The sequence below is a fragment of the Euphorbia lathyris genome, chromosome 4, assembly GCF_963576675.1.
Source record: "Euphorbia lathyris chromosome 4, ddEupLath1.1, whole genome shotgun sequence".
In the NCBI taxonomy this organism is placed as follows: Eukaryota; Viridiplantae; Streptophyta; class Magnoliopsida; order Malpighiales; family Euphorbiaceae; genus Euphorbia; species Euphorbia lathyris.
Window position 1 is genome coordinate 52,279,114 of NC_088913.1, and position 24,987 is coordinate 52,304,100.

Below are 24,987 nucleotides of genomic sequence, written 5' to 3' on the forward strand. Positions count from 1 at the left end.
GCACAATTTAGAGATACTTTAAAAAATAAATACCTCCTACTAAAATGTAAAGATGAAATGAAAAATATTATATTATATTAAAACTAATTAGGAAATTATATCCATAATTGTATATCGAGAAAGGCCAAAAGTGCCTTTCTTAAATAGCCCTAGCTCCATGGTAGGGCAAACACCTTTCCGATTAAGAAAATGGTAGAATTATACCAAAATGGAACAAACATGCAGCATATATTGTGCTGAAAAGCAGATAATTCATAATCTTCAGGTGGCACCACTAACACGATGCCACCACAACTATTACAACATTCTTCTTTTAGCTTTTTGTCCTATGCATTCATCCGTATAGCGGTCGACTTGTTCATCACGAAAAGATCTCCCTCATGGCAGGTTTATCTTTAATCACCTATGGGTCTGCAGTAATGAATTTCACACAATAAGTCCACATATTTAACAGTTTTGGCCCATTTAACTAATCAAACATCGGTTGTTTCATCGTGTTTATATGCACAGTTACACTTGTATCAGGCATCCGCGTCAGCAGTTCGGACCCAAAGAGTTGAGGAGGAAGCTACAAAATGGGAGCAAAAGGCTCTGGGTCGTGTTGGTCGAGTTGCAGAGCTAGAAGAGAAGTTGCGAAGGGAATAGAAGTTAGTTGCCTCATTGTCTGAGGCAAAATGATACTGATATTAAGTGTATGAAGGAGGAGGCCATCGTTGGTTGCACTGAGATTAAGTGGCTCTGGGACAAGGTGTTCGGTGGTTGTTCCGAGATTGAGCAGCTAAAGGAAAGAGTGGAAGAAGAGCACCAGAATTGCCTATAGTGGAAAGCTTCTCATTCTTCGATAGAGGAGAAAGTCTAGAGGCGGGAAGAGGATTTGCGTAAGGAGAATCGATCGCATGCAGCTGCAAAGTGAGCATTGGATAGAGATTTTTTTAACTCTCGGCCCTTTCAGCACTCCATGGTTGATCTGGAGTAGAGGTTGCTTAGTGATTAGGAGTCTAGGCAGAAGTTAGTGGAGGATCCAACCCTTCTAACTAAGGTTATGGTGCGGCTTGTTGAAGAACATGGTTATCACTGTTTAAACAATTTCCAGACTCTTGTCCTGCGGGTCTTCACCAAAGGTACCCTGATGTGGACTTTGATAACATTTGGATATTATCCAAAGGACCAAAGGAGATATTCGCCTAGAACCGCCGCGTATAGATCACCAGATACCGGAGTGTTACGGCGTATCGAGCAGGGAGATCCGATAGGCGGATCACCAAGACTTCACCACAAGAGATCCGCGATCAAACCTATGTGGCAATTCGCCATAACCTTCCAATCCGCCAGCGGAACAGCTGAGCCGATCCCGCAATAAAGACCATTAATGAGCTATTAATAAGCTACCGGGCATACTTAAAGGAAACCAGTAACCGCCATTAATGAAGCATTAATGGAGACTTTCTAGTTACTAAAGGTTACAACTTCATGACTATATATAGCTTGCATCTCAAGCTATCAAGGTACACATTCACATCATCCTAGAAATCCTACTTTGTCAATTCAGTTTACTTTTTCATACCTTATACTGACTTTGGCATCGGAGCTTCCGCCCGTCGAACCCAACGACGCCCCCCACAGGGACGGAAGCTAATCGGAAATTCTCCACAAGTCATCAATTGGTGCGGTGAACGTGGACCCTTGGCGAAATAAAAGGGTTTTTTCGTTCACAATAAGATATGACGAATGGAGAGCAGAATCCCACCTCAGGAATTGAAACGCCGTTGGTAACACCATCAAGCCAACCTGTAACTAGCGCTGGACGCGTTGATATAAGTACTCCTGCGACGCATGATGGAAGGAGTATGTCGCCAGATACATTCATCGAAACATGTGCAGGATCCATAGGAAGAGCGTTTGGCCCCGAGATGGAGAGCCGCCTAAGGTCGTTCATGATAATTCCAGAGCTTCGGCGCACAAATCCTACATCATCTCAATGGCCACAGGCAGCTATAGGATCGAATGCCCATAATTCTTCATTCTTTCAAACTCAACCTACGGATTCCATGGTGATTACTACCGTCGCAGCTAGTAACCCGCCACTCAATCGACAACTATTTTCTGATGGAGCAGAAGGGAGTCGAAGGAATGACCAAACTCTCCCGTGGGGACCAGGAAACCCTAGGATGAGTCTGGGCAGATCAGGTGCCCCGAATCGCCCACGGTCGAATCTCCCAAAATGCGGATCAGGAGGCCGAAGACACAAAAAGAGGAAGAAGGGAAGCAGCAGGCGATCAAAGTCACCTTCACCTCCAAGGCAGAGGTCATCCCGACGGGGTAGGTCACCCCCATCCTCAGGTCGGAGACCAAGTAAAGAGGCCAGTAGAAACACCTCATCCGGATAGGCCACAACCACCACCGAACCAAGAGGAGGATATACGAGCTCCTTCTAGAGGACAAGCAGGTGGAGGTGGGCGTTCGCCATCAGATCCGTCGTCCGGCTCTAGCTCCTCATCTTCTCCAAGTAGATCTCCCCATAGAAGACCTCCGAGGGCGGGTCCAGAAAACTTTGATGATCGCGTTAGAGCTGCGGTGCTCCGCATAAATGAAGAGAATGCCAGGCATAATCCATTCGCCAATCGTGATTCGCCCTTTACGGCATGGATCGAAGCTGAGGAAACAGACAGGCATTTCAAAATACCTAATATCCCGGTGTACATGGGTGCAGACAACCCCGAGGCCCATGCCAGAAAGTACCGAATGTTGCTTAGCCTTAACCGTGCAAGTGAGGCGGTATTGTGCCGGATGTTTATCACCACATTAGGAGGTCCCACTTATGATTGGTTCCAATCTTTACCTCCCGAATCAATAGACAACTGGGATCAGTTGAGTAGGGAGTTTTGTGCTAAATTCGCCGGATGTATCCCTCCAGTGGTCAAGTCACGGAAGCTTTTTGAATTAAAGCAGAAGGCGAATGAACCCCTTCGAGAATATGTAGACAATTTCAACAAATTGTGTATACGAATTGTCGATGTGGATGTCTCCATGGCAGCGGAAGCTTTGGCGAAAAACACCACGTGTAAAAGCTTGCAGGAATATGGCAGAATTAATTGAAAGATGCAAGGACTTCATGGAGGTGGATGATATCCGCAGAGAGTCATTGTCTCCGCCCAAGAAGGACAAAGGCGAATCTCGCCATCGGGATAAGGAGAAAGACAAGCACCCAGATTCGTCCTCTAGGGGTCGGCGGAGGGGCTCTAAGAACAAATCGGCATACATGTCGTCATTTACGCCGTTCAATGCCTCTAAAAGCGAAGTGCTAATGTGGATTGAGAACAGTCAGCACAAGCGGAGTATTTCATACCCCGAACCAAAAGGGGGGGAGTACACCAACACTGGAAAAAATCCCAAAAATTATTGCAAATACCATAGGAAGAATGGCCATGACACAGACGCATGCTGGGAGTTAGCCAGAGAGATAGAAAGGCTTATCGAAAGAGGAAAGTTGGACAGGTTCGTCCAAAATGATAGCAAGAAGGGAGATGGTGATATATCCAGAGATGATCAGAAAAAGAATGCAAAAGGGACCATCAATGTCATAGCAGGCGGACCTGGATACCAACCTGTGTTGAAAAAGGCAAAAACCACTGCTTTGGATAGGGCATCACTCAATCGCCCTTTTGCAGATGCCGGCTCAGAGATCTCTCATGCGGACGCCCTGGTCATTACTATGATGGTGGAAGGCTGAGAGATGAAAAGAGTGATGATTGACACCGGAAGTTCATGCAATGTCATCACAAGAGGAGCATTCGCCAAGCTTATGGTCGACCCAATCCAAGTGGAAACCACCATAGTGGACATCCTGGGAGTAACAGGGCACATCATCCAAACGAAGGGCCAGGTAACATTAGATTGTGAGCTAGCCGATGAAGATCAAATCTGGAAGGGAGATCTGGAATTCTCCATCCTGGATGGCCAGTTACCTTATAATATCATCCTTGGGCGACCCTTTATCTCCGAAGCTGCAGCTCTCATCTCCATACGCCATTTAACTATTTACATCCCCACGGCCAAGGGAAGTGTAATGATCCGAGGAAACCAAAAGGTGGCTCAAGAGACGTATTCGGCATCTTTGATGATTCGCCCGCAGTCTAAAGATGAGGACGAGGAAGAACTTGTCACAATGGCCTTGGGTGAAACAGAGATGTACCTCATGGCGGATGAAAAATAGGTACGGATGGCTAAAGGGCTAAAGGGAGAAATTAAAGAAGCTATCACCAAGGTTCTTCATGAGTCAGAAGATGTCTTTGCGTGGAAGGATGAGATTCTTCCAGGGATTAGTCCAGATGTGATCACTCACAAACTCAACATCGACAAAGACGCGGTACCGGTGGCACAAAAACGGAGAAACTATGGCCCTGAGAGGCAGAAGGTGATAGAGGAGGAGATCACCAAGCTCAAGTGGGCGGATGCCATCGAAGAGGTACTTTATACACAGTGGCTGGCGAATGTGGTTCTAGTCAAAAAAGTCGACGGATCATACCGCATGTGTATTGACTTCACAGATCTCAACAAAGCTTGTCCTAAAGACAACTACCCCTTGCCGTGTATTGAGATCCTAGTAGATGGGACTGCGGGACACGCCATGTACTCCTTCACCGACGTGAAGTCGAGTTATCACCAGATTCCAATGGAGCCTTCGGATAGAATCAAAACTTCGTTCGTGACACACCAAGCCACCTATTGCTTCAAAGTCATGCCCTTTGGGCTTAAAAATGCAGGGGCAACTTATCAACGGATGATGAACAAAATATTCGGGGAAAGCAAAGGTGATAACTTTTCTGTCTATGTGGATGATATGATCATCAAAAGTACCACTGTAGAGAAGCATGCGGATGATACAAAGGAGGTACTGGGCGTACTCCGACATCACAACATTAAATTGAATCCGGAGAAATGTACCTTTGGAGCGACGTATGGAAAATTCTTAGGATTCATGATCAGCCAGAAGGGAGTGAGTCCAAACCCCGACAAGATCAAAGCTGTCTTGGAAATGAAAACGCCGCAGAATATTAGGGAAGTGCAGCGTCTTAATGGGCGTATCGTGGCCTTGGGCAGGTTTATCTCGTGTTCAGCTCGACGATGCCAACCCTTCTATGAAGTGATCAAAAAGCAAAAGGCGTTCGAATGGAGCGAGGATTGTGAAAAGGCCTTCCAAGGGATCAAACGGTTTCTCACGGAGCCACCCCTGATGAGTCGTCCCTTGAAAGGTGAGGATCTCTACATGTATGTCTCCGTTACAGACAAAGCCGTTTGCACAGTCATGATAAGGGAAGAAGATGGCCAGCAGTATCCGATTTATTACGTGAGCAAAGTATTAAAAGATGCTGAAACCCGATATTCCAAGCTGGATAAGATGGCGCTGGCTGTCGTCACCACGTCAATTCGCCTCAGGCCCTACTTTCAGGCTCATACAGTCATAGTTCGCATAAGCATACCCATGAGGAAAGTGTTGCAAAAGCCAGAAACCTCGGGGAGATTGATGGAATGGGCAATCCGCCTAGGGGAATTCGATGTTCGTTATGAAAGCCGATCAGCCCTGAAAAGTCAAGTCTTGGCAGACTTTGTGAATGAATTCACTGAAGAGGGAATGAATCTCCCCAAATCTAAAGTTGAGGAATGGACGATGTACACAGATGGGGCTTCTTCGGCTGAAGGTGCAGGTATTGGCATCGTGATCAAAGGTCCCCAATATATAAAGCTACACTACGCGGCAAAATTGGATTTCCTCGCAACCAACAACGCGGCGGAGTATGAGGCCTTAATAATGGGACTACGCCTGCTAAAGGAAATCACTCCCGAGCGGATCGTAATCTACAGCGATTCCAAATTAATGGTCAACCAGGTGATCAAAAATTTCGAGGTAAAAGATGACATTCTTGCCAAATATGTCGACGAGGTTAAAAAACTGCTAAATCACCTCGAAGCCAAAGACACCAAGTGGGAATTGATCCATGTGCCTCGAGGATCCAACACAGAGGCCGATCACCTTGCCAAAATGGCTTCAAGCAAGGAGCATTGGGCGGATCTGCAATGCCCGTTTGAAGTCAAGACAACGCCGGCCTTCGCCTCGGAGATGGTATCCTTACTCATGTCTGTGGAGAGTGATTGGAGATCACCAATCCGCCAGTATCTAATAGATGGAACATTGCCATTGGACAAGGAAGAAGCTCGGCGGATCGTAAGAAAGGCGGCCTATTTCTCCGTGATAAATGATTGCCTATACAGAAAGTCTTTTAGCCACCCCTGGTTAAAATGCATCGTACCAGAAGAGGGACAGCAAATCCTCAAAGAGTTGCACGAAGGAACATGTGGAGCCCATGAGGCATCTGCCTCCATTTTAAAGAAATCCAGGTTAGCAGGATTTTATTGGCCAACAGCGGAACTTGATGCTCAAAAGTTGGTGGAGTCTTGCCATAATTGTCAGCTTCATGCAAATGAATCACACACAGCTAAACACCTGCAAAGGCCCATCATCGAAGGTCGACCCTTTGCAGTCTGGGGAATTAACATCGGTGGACCATTTCCTCCTACCCGAAGACAGAGGAAGTATGTGGTAGTGGCTGCGGATCATTTCACCAAATGGGTAGAGGCTGAGGCTGTCTCCTCTATCACTGCTGAACGAATGGTGGAATTCGTCAAGGATAACATCGTAGGAAGGTATGAAGTTCCCCACACGATTATCACTGACAATGGAACGCAATTCAACTGTGAAGAGTTCAAAGATTTCTGTGAAAAATTAGGCATTCAGAACAGATTCGCCTCAGTTTATTATCCTCAATCTAACGGTATGACCGAAGTTACAAATCAGACGATCGTTAAAGGGATAAAGAAGAGATTTGGGGAACATGACAAGAAGTGGGCGGATCAGTTAATGAGCGTCCTATGGGCATATCGCACTACTCCCAGAACAGCCACTAGCGAGACGTCATTCGCCCTTTCTCACGGTGTGGAAGCTGTAATCCCAGTTGAAATACAGGTCCCAAGTGACAGAGTTGCATTCTATTGCGGGGATAAAAACAACCAAAGATTGAAAGCAAGTCTTGATCAAGTGGAGGAAAAGCGAGAAAAGGCATATGCACGCATGGCAGCTTACAAGCAGCGGATCACAGCTTATCATGGTAAAAATGACAAGCTTGTAAACTTGAATGTGGGAGACCTCGTGCTCCGCAAAGCAGACAAAATCCAATCTAAGGAAGGGAAAGGAAAGCTGGGACTCACTTGGACAGGTCCATACAAAATAATCAACAAGATTGGATTCGCCACATTTAAAATTCAAGACATGGAGGGAAATACGCTGCCGCGTACATGGAATCTCCAAAACCTCCGCAAATATTTCGCCAGAAAATAGAATGTAATCAAAGTCTTGAGTACTCTTTTTCCTTTAGTAAGCTTTTTTCCCATGAGGTTTTTCTTATTAAAGGTTTTAATGAGGCTCACATATAAGACCCGCTTGCTGTAATAAGGCATATCGCCATTCAATAAAAAGCAATTCTTGTCTTGTCAAATTCTTTTTTAAGTATTTTCTTGTAGCAATATAAATATTCCAGCCTAAAAAAGAAGGGGGGCACCAACGCTTCCCACACAAAAAAGTAATGCTATCACGACATAGCTACTTTTTCTCCTCGAAGATAGGAGAATAATCTAATGGGCGGATCAATCCTCAAATGATCACCATTAGAGATAGAGTTAAAACATTTCTCGGACGTGAGATCTTTACACTCTCTTACATCCTTCTCAAAGAAGGGTTCATAAGTCCTAAGGGCGGATCAATTCACCTCAAAGATAGGAAGCAAATCGATACCCTAAGGTAGCTTAACTTCCTCTAAAGGAATAAAACAGCTTCAAACCTTCACAAAGGTTCACACCATGGGGTATGGCTGGCCACCTACTTCACATCAATCCTAAAGCCTATAAATTTACTTGCACAAAGTATGAAGTAAACATAAATAGTTATAGCAAGGATTAAAAATTGTACTTAGTTTTACAAAACTAAACATTCACAGGAGCATCCTCCTTAGCATCTACTACATTAGATGCGCCCTCCAAAGGGGCTTCCTTCTCTACAGAAATAATTTCTCCTTGAGGAATGGTACCATCGGTTATCAGCTTCTCATTCTGGTCACTCGCTTTTGGAAGCACTTTATCGAGGCCCTCTGGCTTAAGATCGACAAGGGGTTTGCTCTCTTCGGCGAATCCATTCATCACCTTGCGAATCTGATCACGGATGTAGTCCTTGACTTTCAGGATTTTGCAATACCTAAGGACTACATCCACGTCAGGAACCACAAATTCCGGATCTGTAAAATCAATCTCGGGATGCGCCAGTTGGACATACGCCATGATCCACTCGCCGTAGTAGTAAGCTCACTCCCCTGCCAAAATCTCCGTATCCTCTAAGGCAGCTTCATGCTCTTTAGCGTCCGTATCCATTTGTTTCTGAAATTTAAGGATCTCAGCATCCTTTAGAGCAAGGGCAGACACAGCATTCGCATTGGCAGCGACAACCTCCTTCTCCAACCTTTCTATGGTTGCCTTATCCGCCACTCCTTGAAGGAGATCCGCTTCCATGGCACGCATACGGGTGTATACCTATCAATGCAAAAGCCCAATTCAAGCAAAAGAACGACAACAAAAATCTCCCCAAAGGAGATCACTCTTTCATCCAAAAATGCAAAAGGATAGAAAGAATTTACCGTAAGAAGCTCCGTTTTTCCCATCTGAACATGGGCTGATCCTGGGATCTCATTTTGACTCTTCCGCACCTCGCCTAATTGACCAAGAGCTTCGTCCAGGTCATTGATGACAGATTCATTCCTCAAAGATCCCTCATCACCATATTTGGCGGACCAGTAACCGCCTAGATCAGGCTTCACCATCTGTACAAAGATTGGAAGGTCAAAACTTAGATTCACAATGCGGAAAAAAGAAACATCAAAGCAGCTTACCTGCTCTTTCTCCACAGTGGGCATCGCGGCTCTCATGGCATCCGCCATAAACTTTCGTCCGCCGGAAGTTGTAGGCTTCTTCTTCTTCTACAGAGGAAGATCAGCTATTGTATCAGCGTGACGCTTTCCTGCACCTTTTTGGGGATCTGTTGCCTGCCCCTTCTTTCGAGCCTCATCCTCTTTCAGCTTCTTGCGTATCTCTACAAGAGCATGAATGGCCTTAGACAAACCCCTGACAAAAGAACCGTAAAATAATCAAGGTTCAAGGAAAAACAAAGTTACCTTCATCAAGTTGTGTAAACTTCACATAAGTGATCTCGTTCCCTTCCCGGCAGATCAAAGGGATGTCATTCATCATGAAGTCCAAGGCGTCGGCGTATGTCCAAGCCTCCGCCTTGACACTTTTCATGATATTCGCCACTTGCTCGTCACTGTCTGTCAATATTCGCATATCTCCAGCCATATGCAAGGGTCTGGCACCCCAAACCGACGGAAAGCCTAGAGACTCGCCCTCCCTTATCTTTACATATAAGAATTTTTCATCCCAAAGATGAACATTGGACATCTTGCCACTAAACGGCGAATAGGTTCCAAACTTAGCAAAGGTGTAAAAGGACTCGGCTTTTCGTTTCGTTAGTTTGTGAAGAGTTCGGAAGACCCGAGGGTTACACACTACCCCTAAATTGGAAGCTAAATAACAATCCAGAGCTACATCTAACCAGCCATTTGGATGCAGCTGGCTGACAGTAATGTCAAAGTAAGCTAAGATGCCCGCCATCATCTTAGGAAGAGGAAGCCGGAACCCTCTTTCTACGTGACAACTGTATACAGATAAATAACCCGTTGGCGGACAGGCGAGTCTCTGATGAGCTTCCGCCAATTTTGTCTCATAATCTTTTATCCAAGGGAAGCGATCCGCCAGATTCGCTAAATCCGCGGCGCTCATACGAGAGGAAGTGAATTCCGCACGAGGCGCCTTTTTCCTAAATGGGGCTGAAGAAGATGCCTCCATCCCCAAAAACCACCTAGAATCTGTTGCCGGAGCAAGATGAGCAACGGCGACGGGACGGTTCCGAATCCTACCTGAACGAATTCAACCGCTATTACACGTCGAGTTATGCAACTCAGCTAAATCGCAACTAACAGTACCTTCGGAAGAATTAGAATTCTCCAAAGAGGAAGAAGTCCAGCTAACTACTGTTTCGGAAGAAGTGGTCAAATTAAAAAGCTCAAAAGTAGACCCAGAAGATGAAGAAGAACTCCTAAACATTCAGCAATCAAAGCAAAAAATTCACTTACATAAGAGTTAAAAGCTTTGAAAGATTCCGAACTCTGGGCAAAAGAACTCGACGAAAATGGGAGAAGAGTGCAAATGCAATAGAAAGAGAAAGAGAGGAAGGAAGGAGACGATTTCTCTCCCCTCGAGCGGCGCGCCCATGACACGTGTTGCCCGTCGATTGGCATCGAACAGAGTGACCATCAATGCAAGTCATCATGACGGTGCGCGAAGAAGCTCAAAAGCCCTAAGAACTTTAAATGAACTTTAGGGGGGCTTCTAATAACATTGGGATATTATCCAAAGAACCAAAGGAGATATTCGCCTAGAACCGTCGCGTATTGATCACCAGATACCGGAGTGTTACGGCGTATCGAGCAAGGAGATCCGATAGGCGGATCACCAAGACTTCACCACAAGAGATCTGCGATCAAACCTATGTGGCGATTCGCCATAACCTTCCAATCCGCCAGTGGAACAGCTGAGCCGATCCCGCAATAAAGACCATTAATGAGCTATTAATAAGCTAACGGGCATACTTAAAGGAAACCAGTAACCGCCATTAATGAAGCATTAATGGAGACTTTCTAGTTACTAAAGGTTACAACTTCATGACTATATATAGCTTGCATCTCAAGCTATCAAGGTACACATTCACATCATCCTAGAAATCCTACTTTGTCAATTCAGTTTACTTTTTCATATCTTATACTGACTTTGGCATCGGAGCTTCCGCCCGTCGAACCCAACGACGCCCCCCACAGGGACGGAAGCTAATCGGAAATTCTCCACAAGTCATCAGACTTCAAGATCTAGGTTAATCTTTTACCCTCCTCCCGATAATGAGCTTGCTGGCAAGTTCCGTGAACTGGGTGGATTTCCTTCCCCAAATCATGAGCTTTTGCACGATGATGAGTCGGGTGATGATGATCCTCTCGTAGAGTAGCTTTCTTTTTGTTGTCTTTCTTTTTTGGTAAAGAAATCTTATGTTTAATGAAAAAATTGTTGGTTCAACTGTTTCTCTTGTCAATTTTTGACTGAATGGTTTTCGAGTTTTTTGCTTCTATCTTTTGTGCTATGATTTTGTTTTAATCGAATAGACGTGGATGCAAGCCTCGGAGAGTTCGGAGTCGTTTATGTGTTCAAGAGGGTTTTGTTAAAGTTTTTATTTATCAAAGATTGTGATCGAAATCTTTATGATTGTTAGCATAACTCAGATACATATTCTTATCCATTTCAATTTGGATGGTCAAGAGGTAGCTATAATTTGTATTATATGATGCAAGTTGAAAAGCTCATTTGGTAACAAGTGAGAAAACAAAAATCTTCACTTTCCATACAAATTATGCTTCTTTCTGCTACAATAAACTCACTGTATGTTAGACGAATAGACATGCCCGCTTCCTCAAATCTCTCGCCTAGGGGGCATCCCACCCCTGCTGTATTTTGGAGGGCTGGTCTTGGCAACATCAACCACTATCATCCATCCATTGATAATCTGCAAGTTAGAAGAGAAAAACAAGTATGCTCATCTCAGCATGCAGCCATAGTTCAATGAAAACAAGGACAGTGTCCAAACTGAAATGAACCGAACCTACCTTTTGATTCATCTCTTTAAGCGCTGCACTTGCAGCCTCCTCTGTTGTGTATTCTATAAATGCATATCCCTTTGACCTTTTAGAGATTTTGTCCATTATTATTTTAACTGCCAGGATTAGGATTACCACTTTCTAGCATTAGCACAAGGTTATCAGCTATTGAGAAAGTGAAAATACTTGATGCTTGACTGCTAAACAAACCTTCAACAAGTTCACCAAATCCCTCAAATGCTGCACGTAAAGTCTTTTCAGATGTATAGAATGACAGACCTGTCAAAGAGATCCCCTCAAGCACTTGTTACCATTCAATTTGTTCAAGTGATGTAAAGCAGCATTTCAAGAACAGAATGCTCAGAATCTGATTTTGAAGACAGAGATATACCAGTTACAAACAGCTTCTTTGTTTTAATAGGAGTTACTTGGCCTACTTCTGATGAATATGACCGGTCAGCAGAATTCGCAATGTTGTTACCTGAAACATTTTACTGTTAATTATCTGCAGTGAGGAAAAAGTTCCATCACAAAGAATAGAAAAAAATATCGACATTGTCAATGTATTTCATATAGAATAGTTAGCTTTCTTAGAGGTAAAAGCAATATTATGAATATTTTTAAGCTGTAAACAGAGAAATGGGAGAATAATCTGATATACATACAAGTAAATATATCAGTATGCATACAGGTATGGCTAATCTAGAAAAGGAAAGAAACCTTGATTTAGGCTTATAACTATGTTACGTACAGCTGCAACATATGCATAACATAGTAACCTGAAACTAACTCCACTTTGTATATCATTCAACTGTAAGTTTACCATCATAAAAAGATAATCTAGAAAGCTAATGTCATCATTCAGGATCTGTGTAAAATGCTGACAAGCAAGTGTGCATGCGAGACAAATAAAGAAAGAGGAACAGAGGAGGCATGTGGAGGAGGAGGTTGGAAGAACACTTTTGTTAAATCCCCCCAAAAAAATTTAAAAATGCTTTATGGTACAGCATCTATAGATAGAAATAATAATAATAATAATGAGTTTCTATGACCTTCCAATACAATTAGTATTTCTAGCTATTCACAATGAAAGTGATTCATGTTTCAATCCTATGTTTCAACCTCTTTGGATTGAACAAATAATCCTCTGCACTATTGGAAGTGCACCAATGAGAACATGGCTTTGAAGATATAAAAGGGCGGCCCGGTGCACTACGCGTCCCCGCTGAGCGAGGGTCCGGGGAGGGGTCCCACCACAAGGGTGTATTGGGGGCAAGCCTTCCCTTGCCAATTTATTTGGCAAGAGGCTGCTCCTAAGACTCGAACCCGTGACCTCTTGGTCACACGACAAGAACGTTTACCGTTGCGCCAAGGCTCGTCCTCGCTTGAAGATATACTGGCATGAAAATTTGGGTTGATCGGCAAGAAACATGTCTTGGAATGATGACAAGGCTAGCTAAGCAAACTATAATCCTAAAGGTATCAGAAGGATTTATTTTCCATAGTTTGGTAGTAATGCTCTTTGAGGGCGAGCCTTGGCGCAACGGTAAAACGTTGTTGTCGTGTGACCAGAGGTCACGGGTTCGAGTCTTAGGAGCGGCCTCTTGCCAATTAAATTGGCAAGGGAAGGCTTGCCCCCAATACACCCTTGTGGTGGGACCCCTCCCCGGACCCTCGCTCAGCGGGGACGCGTAATGCGACCGGGCCGCCCTTTAGTTTGGTAGTAATGCTCTTTATTTTAGCAGTATTTAGACTCTTTATACAAATCAGGTTCATAAATATCAATGATTGTGATACCTACAAAAGATATACATAATTTCGTAAGACCTGGTAAGTTTTACTTTTCTCAAGTTTAACATTCAAATCTCTAGCTGCATACATTTGAACCGAAAACTGAAAAAGAAATCTTAGATTTCATATTCTTTTGATCTAAATGCTACTGTTGTTCTTCAAAAGCACTAGTGCACATATCACTACCAATCCAAAAACATTTAGCATATCCTGGAGAACAGGTTGTAACTCATCTGCTTCTCCATGGCATCATATTTACGTTATACCTGAAAAACATCCTCTTCAGAAGGAAAATGTCCAATCCTTCAATTAAGTTCTACAGAAGGAATTACAATTCAAAAAATGATCAAATCTTCAGCTGCAATTATGCCATAGCTCTCCCTTTCTTTAGAAAAATATTCTACAATTACATAACATTATTTTGATTATTTCTACAAATTTGCATATCCCATAGTCTGTGCATAAATCGCCAAACAAGAAGACAAATCACAGTTAGTAAGTGCATTATAACCATAAAACTGGCCATGCTAATGTCATTAATTCTCCTATGATGCCTTTTCTATTTGCTCAAGGTATCACCAGCAGCCCATATCAGTTAACTTAAACCATTCTTTTAATGTATAATACTCAAATATTTGTGCTATATTCTCACTCAAAGTAATTGATTAGCAGTAATAGGCATAGCAGCAAGAAAATAAAGGAATTTTTGCTAATCTATTGTGACCAAAAATAAGTAATGAGACTGGAAATTATGCAAGTCACTATTCTGTTTATGACAGATACCTCCATAAGCTTTATTTTCTGACTCAAAATTCTTATCCAGCTGAACAGATAAAACTCCAGGAACACCTACATATACATGGAAGAATTTTTCATAGATTATATTTCACTCAAAACATAGATTCAAACAAAGTAAACATACCAGCTAATTCTCGTGCACATTCTTCATCAAGTTCACAACAGAACCCAAAATTGGATTGCCAAGAAACATGATATATACACATTTGTGCATCCTTCTCACTGAATAAACAAATTAAAAAAAAAAAAATCCTGTCAGAAGAAAGGAAAAGTATTTGGTAACATAAAACAGATTGCTTGGTAGATCAAACAACTACACTTACTTCCCCAAAACCTTACTTAGTATTCCAGCATAGTAATCAACCATTTGCGCCTTGGTAACAACTCCAACTCCTGGCTTATCCATTTGAACTAGCCAGTGTTTGGTATTCCCCATATGAAACAACAATGTATTCCCAGTTTGTGGGTATGATTGATTTCCCAAATTAACACTTGAACTATAATCCTTTTCCTCAGAATTATGATGTGGGTCAGGCCTGACTGATAAAACCCCTGGCAAACCTATAACACAACAATTTCAGCAACCATAAAAAACTACAGAAAAATCACCAGTCTCAAGATACACAGCACACATTCATAAGACTCCAAGTGCTTAAGAAAAAGGGGATAAGCTCTAAATTTGTTCCTAAGCTTTTTGGAGAAGAGCAATTTAATTCAAATCAACCGTTGAAAATGGTGCAATGTTGACCTAAGATAGAAACACTAGTCAGATTTTCCTTTTTCCAGAGATTCCCCATTAGCGGTGATTACAGACAAATTTTGATTTGTTGTCGTTTTCATCGGTATGTTTCTACCATGGGATCAACATATTTAGACATATCCCAATAAAATAATAAGTCAAAGAAGGAACAAAACCTACTGATAAGTTTGCGGGAGGTTTCTTCATCAATTTCGCAGCAGAAACCGAAATGGGTGTCACAAGAAGCATCATATATAGACATTTGAGCATCCTTTTTACTGATTCCAAAATGAAATGAAAAGTAATTAAAAATCTTAAAACTCTGAAATAATAAAGCAGGTAAAGTATTTATTTATTTTTGTAAATGCCCACCCACCTGCCCAGAACTCTCTCTAGAGTGTCGACATAGAAGTCGACGATTTCCGGCTTAGAATTGAGACCTGGTGGAGGATTCTCCATGAGAACCATCCAATGGCGGTTGCCAGCTTCATTGGAAGAGAAAGAAGTTGAAGTGAAAGGTAAAGTATCTGTTGCATTTATTCTGCTGCTTGATAAAGAAATGCAAGAAAATACCGCGGATTGAGCAGAGAATAAAAAGAGTTGTTTGTTTTTCTTGTTGCCAAAAGAATTGTGGATTTTAATGGTGGAAATGGAAGAATGAATTGAGAACTTGTTAGAAATGAAGGTGGTGGTGGTGCTGGAATATGAGGGAAAGAGTGTCTCCATGGCTGGGGGCTTATGATTCCAATTCCATGACCAGGATGATATCTACAGTTTCTGTCTCTGTAACCTTAGTTTTTTTCTGTGCTTTTTTGTGTGTGTGTGTGTGGATATTTCTGGTAAATAACAAACAAGCTTTTCTTGTGATTTATATATCTGGAATAGAAAATACGAAAATTTACAAAACTAGCCCACATTTTTAGAGTTTTTAAACATTTACTACCAAACTAGACTCTCATTCCCACAACCTCTCACCTTCTCATCATAAAAATAAAAGGGTAATTAATTTATTAGTCTCATATTTTGATAAAATATATTGTTTAGTCTCTGTATTTTTAAAAACACATGGTAATGTCCCTAACATTTTTCTCGATGAACTGTTCAGTCCCTAACATTTTTCTCGGTGAACTATTTAGTCCATGCCGTTAGACTCTCATGAAGATTCTGTTAGTCAATTTGGATTAACAAAAACATCTCTCATGAAATTAAACTCACAATTGAGAGTAAGAGGATTTCCACCTTTAATTCTAACTGGAAGACTAAGCGAGAGAGATTTGAGTCGATTTGTACCTTCCATTCAAACAGGAAGAGTGAACATGAGTGATTCGATTATGGATTAGGGATTCAATCATTTCTCCATTTTTTGTGAGCGCAAGTTGCGAGAGAAAGACATAAATGTGTGAATTGCTTTTGACTGATAAATAGTAAAGGGTAATTTAGTCATTTTGAATTCATAAACGCTAAAAAATCTAACAAACAGACAAAATGACTAAACAGTTCACTGGGAAAAAGATTAGAAACCTTACCGTGTGTTTTTGAAAATACATGAACTAAACAGTATGTTTTACAACTAATAAATTAATGGGTTAATTACAAAAAACTACCATGTGGTTTCGCCGATTTGTGATGTGGTACATGTGGTATTTTTTTTACAAACAGGTACTCGTGGTTGACACCGTTACCAAAATCGCGGAAACGACAGAATTTCCGTTAGGGGCGATGACGTGGCCGAGGGTATTTGCGCCATTAAGAAAAATTGACGATATAAAAGGGCATAAATCGAAATTAAAAGCCCCAAATTCATTAAATCCCCAAAATCCATTCGAAACCTAATTCCCGATTCCAGCAAATCCCCAAAATCCTTAAACCTAAATCGTTAATCGCAGCTATAATTCTTCAATTTCGTTCGCAGGAAGAAAAATCGACCCTCAGAAGTTGCAGGAAAACAAGGTAATTTGCCATCGCCATCGCCATGAGCTCATCGTCTTCTTCGTCGAGCTTAAACACACGAAACACGTACTGGAATGGAGTTCACTGTTTTTGCGGGCATAGAGCTCGGAGAAGAACGGCTTGGTCTTTGATTAACATGGGTCGGAGGTACATAGGTTGTTCTAGATACCCCAATGAAGATGCGTGTCGTTTTTTCGACTGGATTGATCCACCTGTATGTGCTAGAGGAAGAGACGTTATGAAAGAGATGAAACTGACAATCAACAAGTTCGAGGATGAAATCGAGCAATACCATGGTCGTGAGGTTGAACTACAAAATGAAATTAGTAAATTAGCAGAGAAGAATAGGGAGTTGGAGGAGCTTAATGCTTGCAAAAATGCAGAAATCGTCTACTTGCAAGGCATGTTAGACCAGTACAAGAACACAAAATACCATTTCTCAAAGGCTTGGGTAGTAGTTGTGATCTTGTGTTTCGTTGCTTTCTTGTGGTTTAGTTTCACAAATGTTAGGGAAAAGATGAGCTAGCCAAGATTGGCATCATGCCTTGATGTAACTGTTGATTGAATGAATGAAAATGGGTTTTTTGTGTTCATTGTGTGCTAATTATCACTTGCTTTTTCGATCATTTTTGGTTTAAATTGCTAATTCAATTGTTGTTTCAATACGATAAACCAGAGATGTAATTGTTGTTTCAATATCGTTTTGAGTTAATTGTCACTCATAAGTTTGTGGTAATTGTGAAGTAGTTTATGTATTAGTTTGTGCCTTGTAATTGACACAGATGTAATGGTAAAACTGAAGAAGATCTGTAAACCACAGATGTAATACAAAAAGTCAATAATATGTGTAAACCATTTTGTCATTCATGGACCTGATAAATACACAAAGATCTTGTCCAAAATACACAAAAACATGTCCAACTCTGCAGGACACAAAAACTTATTACCCATATACATAACACAAAAACATGTCAAAATTTGACAATCACAAAAACATGTCCAAATTTGACATTCACAAAAACATGTCCTAGCCTTCACAATCACAAAAACATGTTCACCATTTACATCAACCTAATACTTGTGAAACATTTACATGACACAAAATACATGTCACTTCTCATTAACTGGTGCCCCCGCACCCAATCTTGTTGCCATTCCTTCTAGGCATGATGTCCTCCTAGAACGCATAAACCTGCTTGTCCCTGCTTGTTCAGAATCATTACTTCTTGGTGGTCTAAAATGATATGTAGGCACTAATGTGGTACCATCTTGAAAATGGTTTGTCCGTCCTCTACCACGGCCCCTACTTGTACCTCGTCCCCTACCACTGCCTATGTTTGATGTCGGTTGACTTTGAGCAATCCTTGCTCCTGCATCTAAATTCACCTGTTGATGTGGGGTTGGTTGACTAGCACTTCCACCCTGTGCCATCCTCTGTCTGCCACTCCTATCTGGACTCAACTGTAACAACCAATGCAGATAAGTCAATACACAATTTGAATTGGGAAGCATAAGAAACCATAATACAACAATTACATGTGCTCCAGTTCTTCTAGCATTTTCTCTTCGCATCCTTCTCTACCATGGACTCTCACCAGTTGCCCCTGCTTTACAACCTCTAGCATTGTGGCCAACTTGGTTGCATTTACCACACTTAACAACACCTCCAGCCCTAGACACCTTAAATGGATTTCTTGGCTCATTAACCCCTCTAATTCTTCTCTTTCTTGGCCTGCCAGGTGGTTTTTGAACTATCCATGGATGGATATCAGGGTAATTGGTCCTATCCCATTCTTCATGTGATGGGACTGGCTTGAATGGATGACTGTACACTGCTATATATGTTGACTTCAAAAAATATTTGTCAACATATTTTTCTGGTTGCTCCCTGTGCATGTAAATGGCAGCAATAGCATGCTGACACGGAATACCAGATAATTCCCATCTTCTATAAGTACACGTACGAAGATTCAGATCAACAGCAACTGTCCTATCAAAAGTGGTCACCTCATACAGTTTATCCCCAGCAGCAGTGCAGAAGCAATTCCTACTTGCAACTTTCAGTTTCTCCAAATGCTCTTGATATTTTGGACAAATGTCCCCTTTATATTTCAGCATTCCACACAATTTGATGTAATGTCTCTTCATACATGCTTTCCTAATGGTTTCCAAACATGAGACTATTGGCAAACACCTAGCTCCTTTGATAAATGAATTGAATGATTCAGCCATGTTGTTTTGAAGGATATCAGACTTGGTCCTTGTGCTGAAATGGCATCTAGCCCACGTTTTTGGATCATGTCCCATTACCCAGTTATACGCATTCTCATCATAGTCTTTCAGCTTCTTCATGTGATATTCCCACAGCTTAACTGTGCCAGCCCCTGCAGCCTCCCATAGCATATCTTTGTATTCAACCCCTTTGAAGCGCAATTTCATGTTTTCGTACATATGTTTAAGGCAGAACCTATGCTCCACATTTGGCATAAGCTCTTTGAATGCTTCAGCAAGTCCCTACAAGTATATAGCAGTAATCACAAACCACAAAAACAACTATCACAAACCACAAAAACCAACTATCACAAACAAAAACCAAATATCACAAACAAAAACCAACTATCACAAACAATAACAGTAATCACAAACCAATGGCATTACATACAAACAATAACAGAATCAAGTGAACTAACCTTTTGCTGATCAGACATAAACACCCACCCAGTTTCTGCCACACTCCCAAAATCATCTTGTAAAGCTTGTAAAAACCATGACCATGATTCCTTGCACTCTGAGTCAACCACATCAATTGCAAGAGGGAACATGTTTTCATTCACATCCCTTGCAATTGCAGATAGTATGTGGCCTCCCATACAACTCTTTAAGTGGCAACCGTCCAAGCAAATCAATGGTCTAAGGCCTGCGAAGTACCCTTGCTTTTGTGCAGTCAGCCTGTAGTATATGTACTTGAACACCACAATCTCCCTAGGCATGCTCCTGATACCATTTGAAACTGTATTCTCATCTTGAACTAGTGTCAAGTCTGTCCTTAGTACCACCTTGTTGTCTGGGTTGGATGTTTTGATTGTCTGTGCATAATCGTATAGACGACGATATTGTTCCTTTACCTCACCCTGGATAATATCACTTGCAATCTTCTTTGCTCTGTAACATTTAGCCATATTGACATTGAAACCCAGGTCTCTTTTGATCTTCCTCTGAACAACCTGAACTTTCCATTCTTCATCATCCCTAAATTCTTCTAGGTACTTCTCAGCAATGAATCTGCTTGTAATCAAATGGTTATCATACTCCCTCGGACAACTGTGAACTGGTTTAAATGATTTTATCATAAAGGTACGGCTATCACCAACTTTAGATGCCCTTATGTAAAAGTCACAAGCTGGGAACTTGCACCCAACCACCACAAAATCCTTGTAATTCTTCTTGAAGTGATATGAATACCCTTTAACAACAGCCCATGATCTTAAAGCCTTCCTAAACTGGTCAGCAGAGACAAATCTCATACCAAGACTTAACTCAACATTCATGTTCTCCCTATATTGAGCACTTGGATCAGGCCTCTCATTGTCTGAGCCATGTAGACTTTCCAATTCATCGTCCAAATCAGGAGCTGGTTCATTAAAATCATTGAGGTGCTCTTCGTCCAGCTCTTCGCCTACTGTAGATTGTGGCTCACTCATTGGTGCAGATTGTGGATCATTTGCATTTTGAGGTTGTGGCTCATTTGTTGTTGCAGGTTGTTGCTCATTTGTTGTTGCATATTGTGGCACATCAGTTCGTGGCACAATTGTGGTTCATCAGTAAACAACGAGCAATCCTCATACTCAAGTGACACATCCTCACCTAGACTAACAACATCATTTTCTGAACCCTCAACATAATCACTATCATCGGAATCTTCAACATCTCCAAAATCCATTCTTGTCCCCATATACATATCATCACTAACGTATTCATCTTCATCAGCATCACTAACAGACCCATTGTCATGCATCATTTCAGCCCCTACATTGCCCTGCATCATCCCATCCCATTCCTCAGCATCCCCTTGAGCAGCAACTCCATCATTAGCCCCTACATTACCCTGCATCATCTCATCCAATTCCTCATCAACCCCTTGATCAGTAACTCCATCCTTAGCCCCTACATTATTCCTCATCATCTCATCCAATTCCTCATCAACCCTTTGATCAGTAACTCCATCCTTAGCCCCTACATTATTCCTCATCATCTCATCCTATTCCTCATCATCCCCTTGATCAGTAACTCCATCCTTAGCCCCTACATTATTCCTCATCATCTCATCCCATTCCTCATCATCCCCTTGAGCAGCAACTCCATCCTTAGCCCCTACATTACCCTACATCATCTCATCCCATTCCTCATCATCCCCTTGAGCAGCAACTCCATCATTAGCCCCTACATTACCCTGCATCATCTCATCCCATTCCTCATCATCCCCTTGAGCAACAACTCCATCATTAGCCCCTACATTACCCTGCATCATCTCATCCAATTCCTCATCAACACTTTCAGCACCAATTCCACAACTATCAGCCCCTTCCACAACCTGTGGTGCAGCATCAGTCATATCCACATTGAGTGGTGGGCTAAGGGATTCAAAATAGATCTCCCATTCTGAATGATCCTTGTTTGCTATACACATGAAGGCTACGTTCTTATCATCCACTATCTCTTCATATGAGATCTCACCAGTTAAACCAATAACATGATACCATATACGGCATCCATGTCTAAACCCCAAGTCCCTGTAATACCCTAAAAGCTGAAAAAAGGACAACAAATCTTTATCCACATCAACCTCTGCCACATCCCCTCCAACATACTCCATAGAATCATCATACGATGACCATTTCCCCCCCGTAATGAAGTACCAGGGTTATAAATTCAGCCATAACCTAAAACCAATAACACGTACACACATTCAGTAATCGTACTAAGCATACAAAAACATAAATCACAACTTGCATCAATGACATGCAATCAATTAAAAGGGAATGGAAAGAACAAAAAAAGCTGCTCAACAACTCAAAAATACGATAACTTTATCATCCAACACAGACGAAAATCCTAAATCGAACAATAAAAGCAAGAACGATAAGTTATAGAAGGAAGAATTTACCTTGTCTGGCACGTCAACTGAATCAAGCCCCCTCAACTTCCCTACTTGTGATGGAGGAACGAGGTAAGAACCATGCCCTTTAACACGAAATTACGGTGTAAAGCCTCTCACTTGATGCTCTACTACTCGCTTATAGTAATTTACTTCAATAATTTGTTGTCATTCATGTTTGTACTAGGGCTGGAGTTCGTAATGTTAGCTGGTTTTGTAGAGAAGATGAAGAGGAGTTAAAATATCAAAGGACAGATGTTTAATGGGTTTTAATTTCGATTTATGCCCTTTTATATTTTCAATTTTTCTTAATGACGCAAATACCCTCGGCCACGTCATCGCCCCTGACGGAAATTCTTCCGTTTCCGCGATTTTGGTAACGGTGTCAACCACGAGTACCTGTTTGTAAAAAAAAAAATACCACAGGTACCACATCGCAAATCGGCGAAACCACATGGTAGTTTTTTGTAATTAACCCTAAATTAATTTCCCAAAATAAAAATATCAGACTTTTATGATTTTTTTTTTTGAGAATCAACGCCAAATTCATAAAATGATAATAATAAATAAAAAAAAGATAATAAAATTTTATGATTATTTTGAGAACCAACATCAAATTCGTATAAAATTAAATTAGGTATACACAGAAGGTCTTCTCGCTGTTGACGAGTGTTTGAGTTCAATACAAACTATATCCCCAACCATGCCCGGCAACCGGCCCCATCGTCGTCATCGGCATTCTGCAGTGATAACGATCGAACTACCGGCGAGCACATTCAACTGCGGCCACATCGCCCGCGCCCCATAAGTAAACCATGTGGTTGTGAATACAATCATGTCTCTTGAAGATGGGTTTGATCGTAGCGTTACACTAGAGGAGGAAAACTCCGATGGCCTTGTGACTGTGCCTGAAAGGAGAGAAGACAGACCAAAACCCCGTACATGGTGCTTAGTAGGTAGGCTGCTCACAAACCGCAGCTTTAGAGTCCCATTTATGAAAAATATGTTTGCAGAATTATGGCGTCCGACAAAAGGTCTGTGTATTGAAGAGGTGGGACAGAACCTATTCAGATTTGTCTTTTTTCACCCATTGGAAAGGGAGAGGGTACTAAAAGGGGGACCCTGGTCGTATGAGCAACAGCTTTTGATACTTCAGAAGTTGGATACCGAGATTATTCTAGAGAATTTGGTGTTAAACACTACAGATTTTTAGGTCCGGGTCTTTAAACTCCCCGTTGGCTTCATGTGAGAAGTTGTGGATGTAAGTGTAGGAAACTTCCTAGGACACTTTGTGGAATCGGATACTAACAACTTTAACAATATGGAGAGAACATATATGAGGATCAGGGTGTGCATGGATGTGACCAAACCTCTGAGAAGGAAGATGAAGATTAGTAAGCCTGGGGCGGAGTTCTCGTGGATACACTTTTGGTATGAACGTCTTCCCACATTCTACTTCTATTACGGAAAGATCGGGCATGCTGACAAGTTCTGTGAGGCTTTGCTGGAGAATATGGAGATTGATTCGGGAGTGCATCTGTACGACGCGTGGATGAATAGCTTCAGGGAGGATAATTCTTCTACTACGGTCCAGAGGAATGTGATTCATCTAGTGGGTTGGAGTAGACCTGGGGAAGGGATTATAAAGCTGAACATTGATGGCTTATGTCTTGTGGATGGCAGGATTGCGGCTGGTGGTGTCCTAAGAGACGATGGTGGAGCCTCGGTGTCTGGATTTGCTTAGAACTTAGGAGTGGGTTCTAATTTCACCGCCGAACTCTGAGGGATTTTCTCTGGGATTAGGCTTGCCAAGAGTCTGAGGGTGAAAAAACTTCTGGTGGAATCTGATAACCTTGAGGCGGTTAATTTCATCATGAGTAACAGAGCTGTGTGTTTGGGTAACCAAAATTTAGTTAAAGGGATCAAAAGATTATGCCATTTCTTCGAGTCCATCATCTTTAGACATGTCTACAGAGAGCAGAACAGGGTTGCTGACCGCTTGGCTGCAGATGGCCATGTGAGGATGCTGGGATCTCAACATTCTCGCTTCCTCCGGATTTCCTCCATTCTTTACTCTCAGATGACCTTATGGGGGTTAGCTTTCCTAGGCTAATCTCGGGTTAGTTGGTTGGTTTTTTGTTTTTCTTTTCCTGTTCCTACCAAAAAAAAATTAACACAGAAACATATATATATATAAAATTTATTGTTAAAAACAATGTGGCTTATTACCTCATTTGAATCAAACAGTCATAAAGGGAATGAAATGTATATCATTCCTTTTTGTAACTGAAACAAACACATAAGAAAATTTATGGTCATTCCATTCATTTCTCCTTATCTCTCTTTTTTATTCCATTTTGTTATCCCTGCGCGAACCAAAAGTCCGTTGAGCTGCCTTTGAACTTATTCAAAAAGGTTGTCTGAGCCTCTGAACTTGCTTAAAATGTAGTCAATTAATCACATGGTTATAAAAAAAAAATTGCATGCGTAAAGTGTGTTGTACACCTGTTGAAAAAGTAAAACAATCATGATCGGGGTATATAAGAGAGAAAATGTTGTAGAAAACTTCCTTTTTAATATGTTTTGTTAGAGTTGAACAAGTAAAAACTTCATTTTTAATTTATTTTTTTAAACTTCATTATCCCGATCTTGGTCGTTTTACTTTTTCAATGCGAGTGCAGCACATTTTATGCATGTAG

At 41.7% G+C, this 24,987-nt stretch overlaps 1 protein-coding gene across 2 annotated transcripts; it reads right to left on the bottom strand.

Moving 5' to 3' along the window:
- Nucleotides 1–295: 295 nt before the first annotated feature.
- On the bottom strand, nt 296–16,008 carry LOC136225574 (organelle RRM domain-containing protein 1, chloroplastic). Of its 2 annotated transcripts, XM_066013655.1 has the most exons (10): nt 15,560–16,008; nt 15,364–15,461; nt 14,768–15,005; nt 14,569–14,666; nt 14,430–14,495; nt 12,247–12,336; nt 12,066–12,134; nt 11,865–11,971; nt 11,640–11,764; nt 296–411 (listed from the first exon to the last, which is right to left on the bottom strand). In XM_066013655.1, exons 1-9 carry the CDS (start codon nt 15,907–15,909, stop codon nt 11,672–11,674), a joined length of 1,209 nt encoding a protein of 402 aa, XP_065869727.1. In that variant the 5' UTR covers nt 15,910–16,008; the 3' UTR covers nt 296–411; nt 11,640–11,671. The 2 variants fall into 2 exon arrangements, with proteins under 2 accessions (XP_065869727.1, XP_065869726.1); XM_066013654.1 differs by lacking the exon at nt 296–411 and having other exon boundaries at nt 11,513–11,764.
- Nucleotides 16,009–24,987: the final 8,979 nt, after the last annotated feature.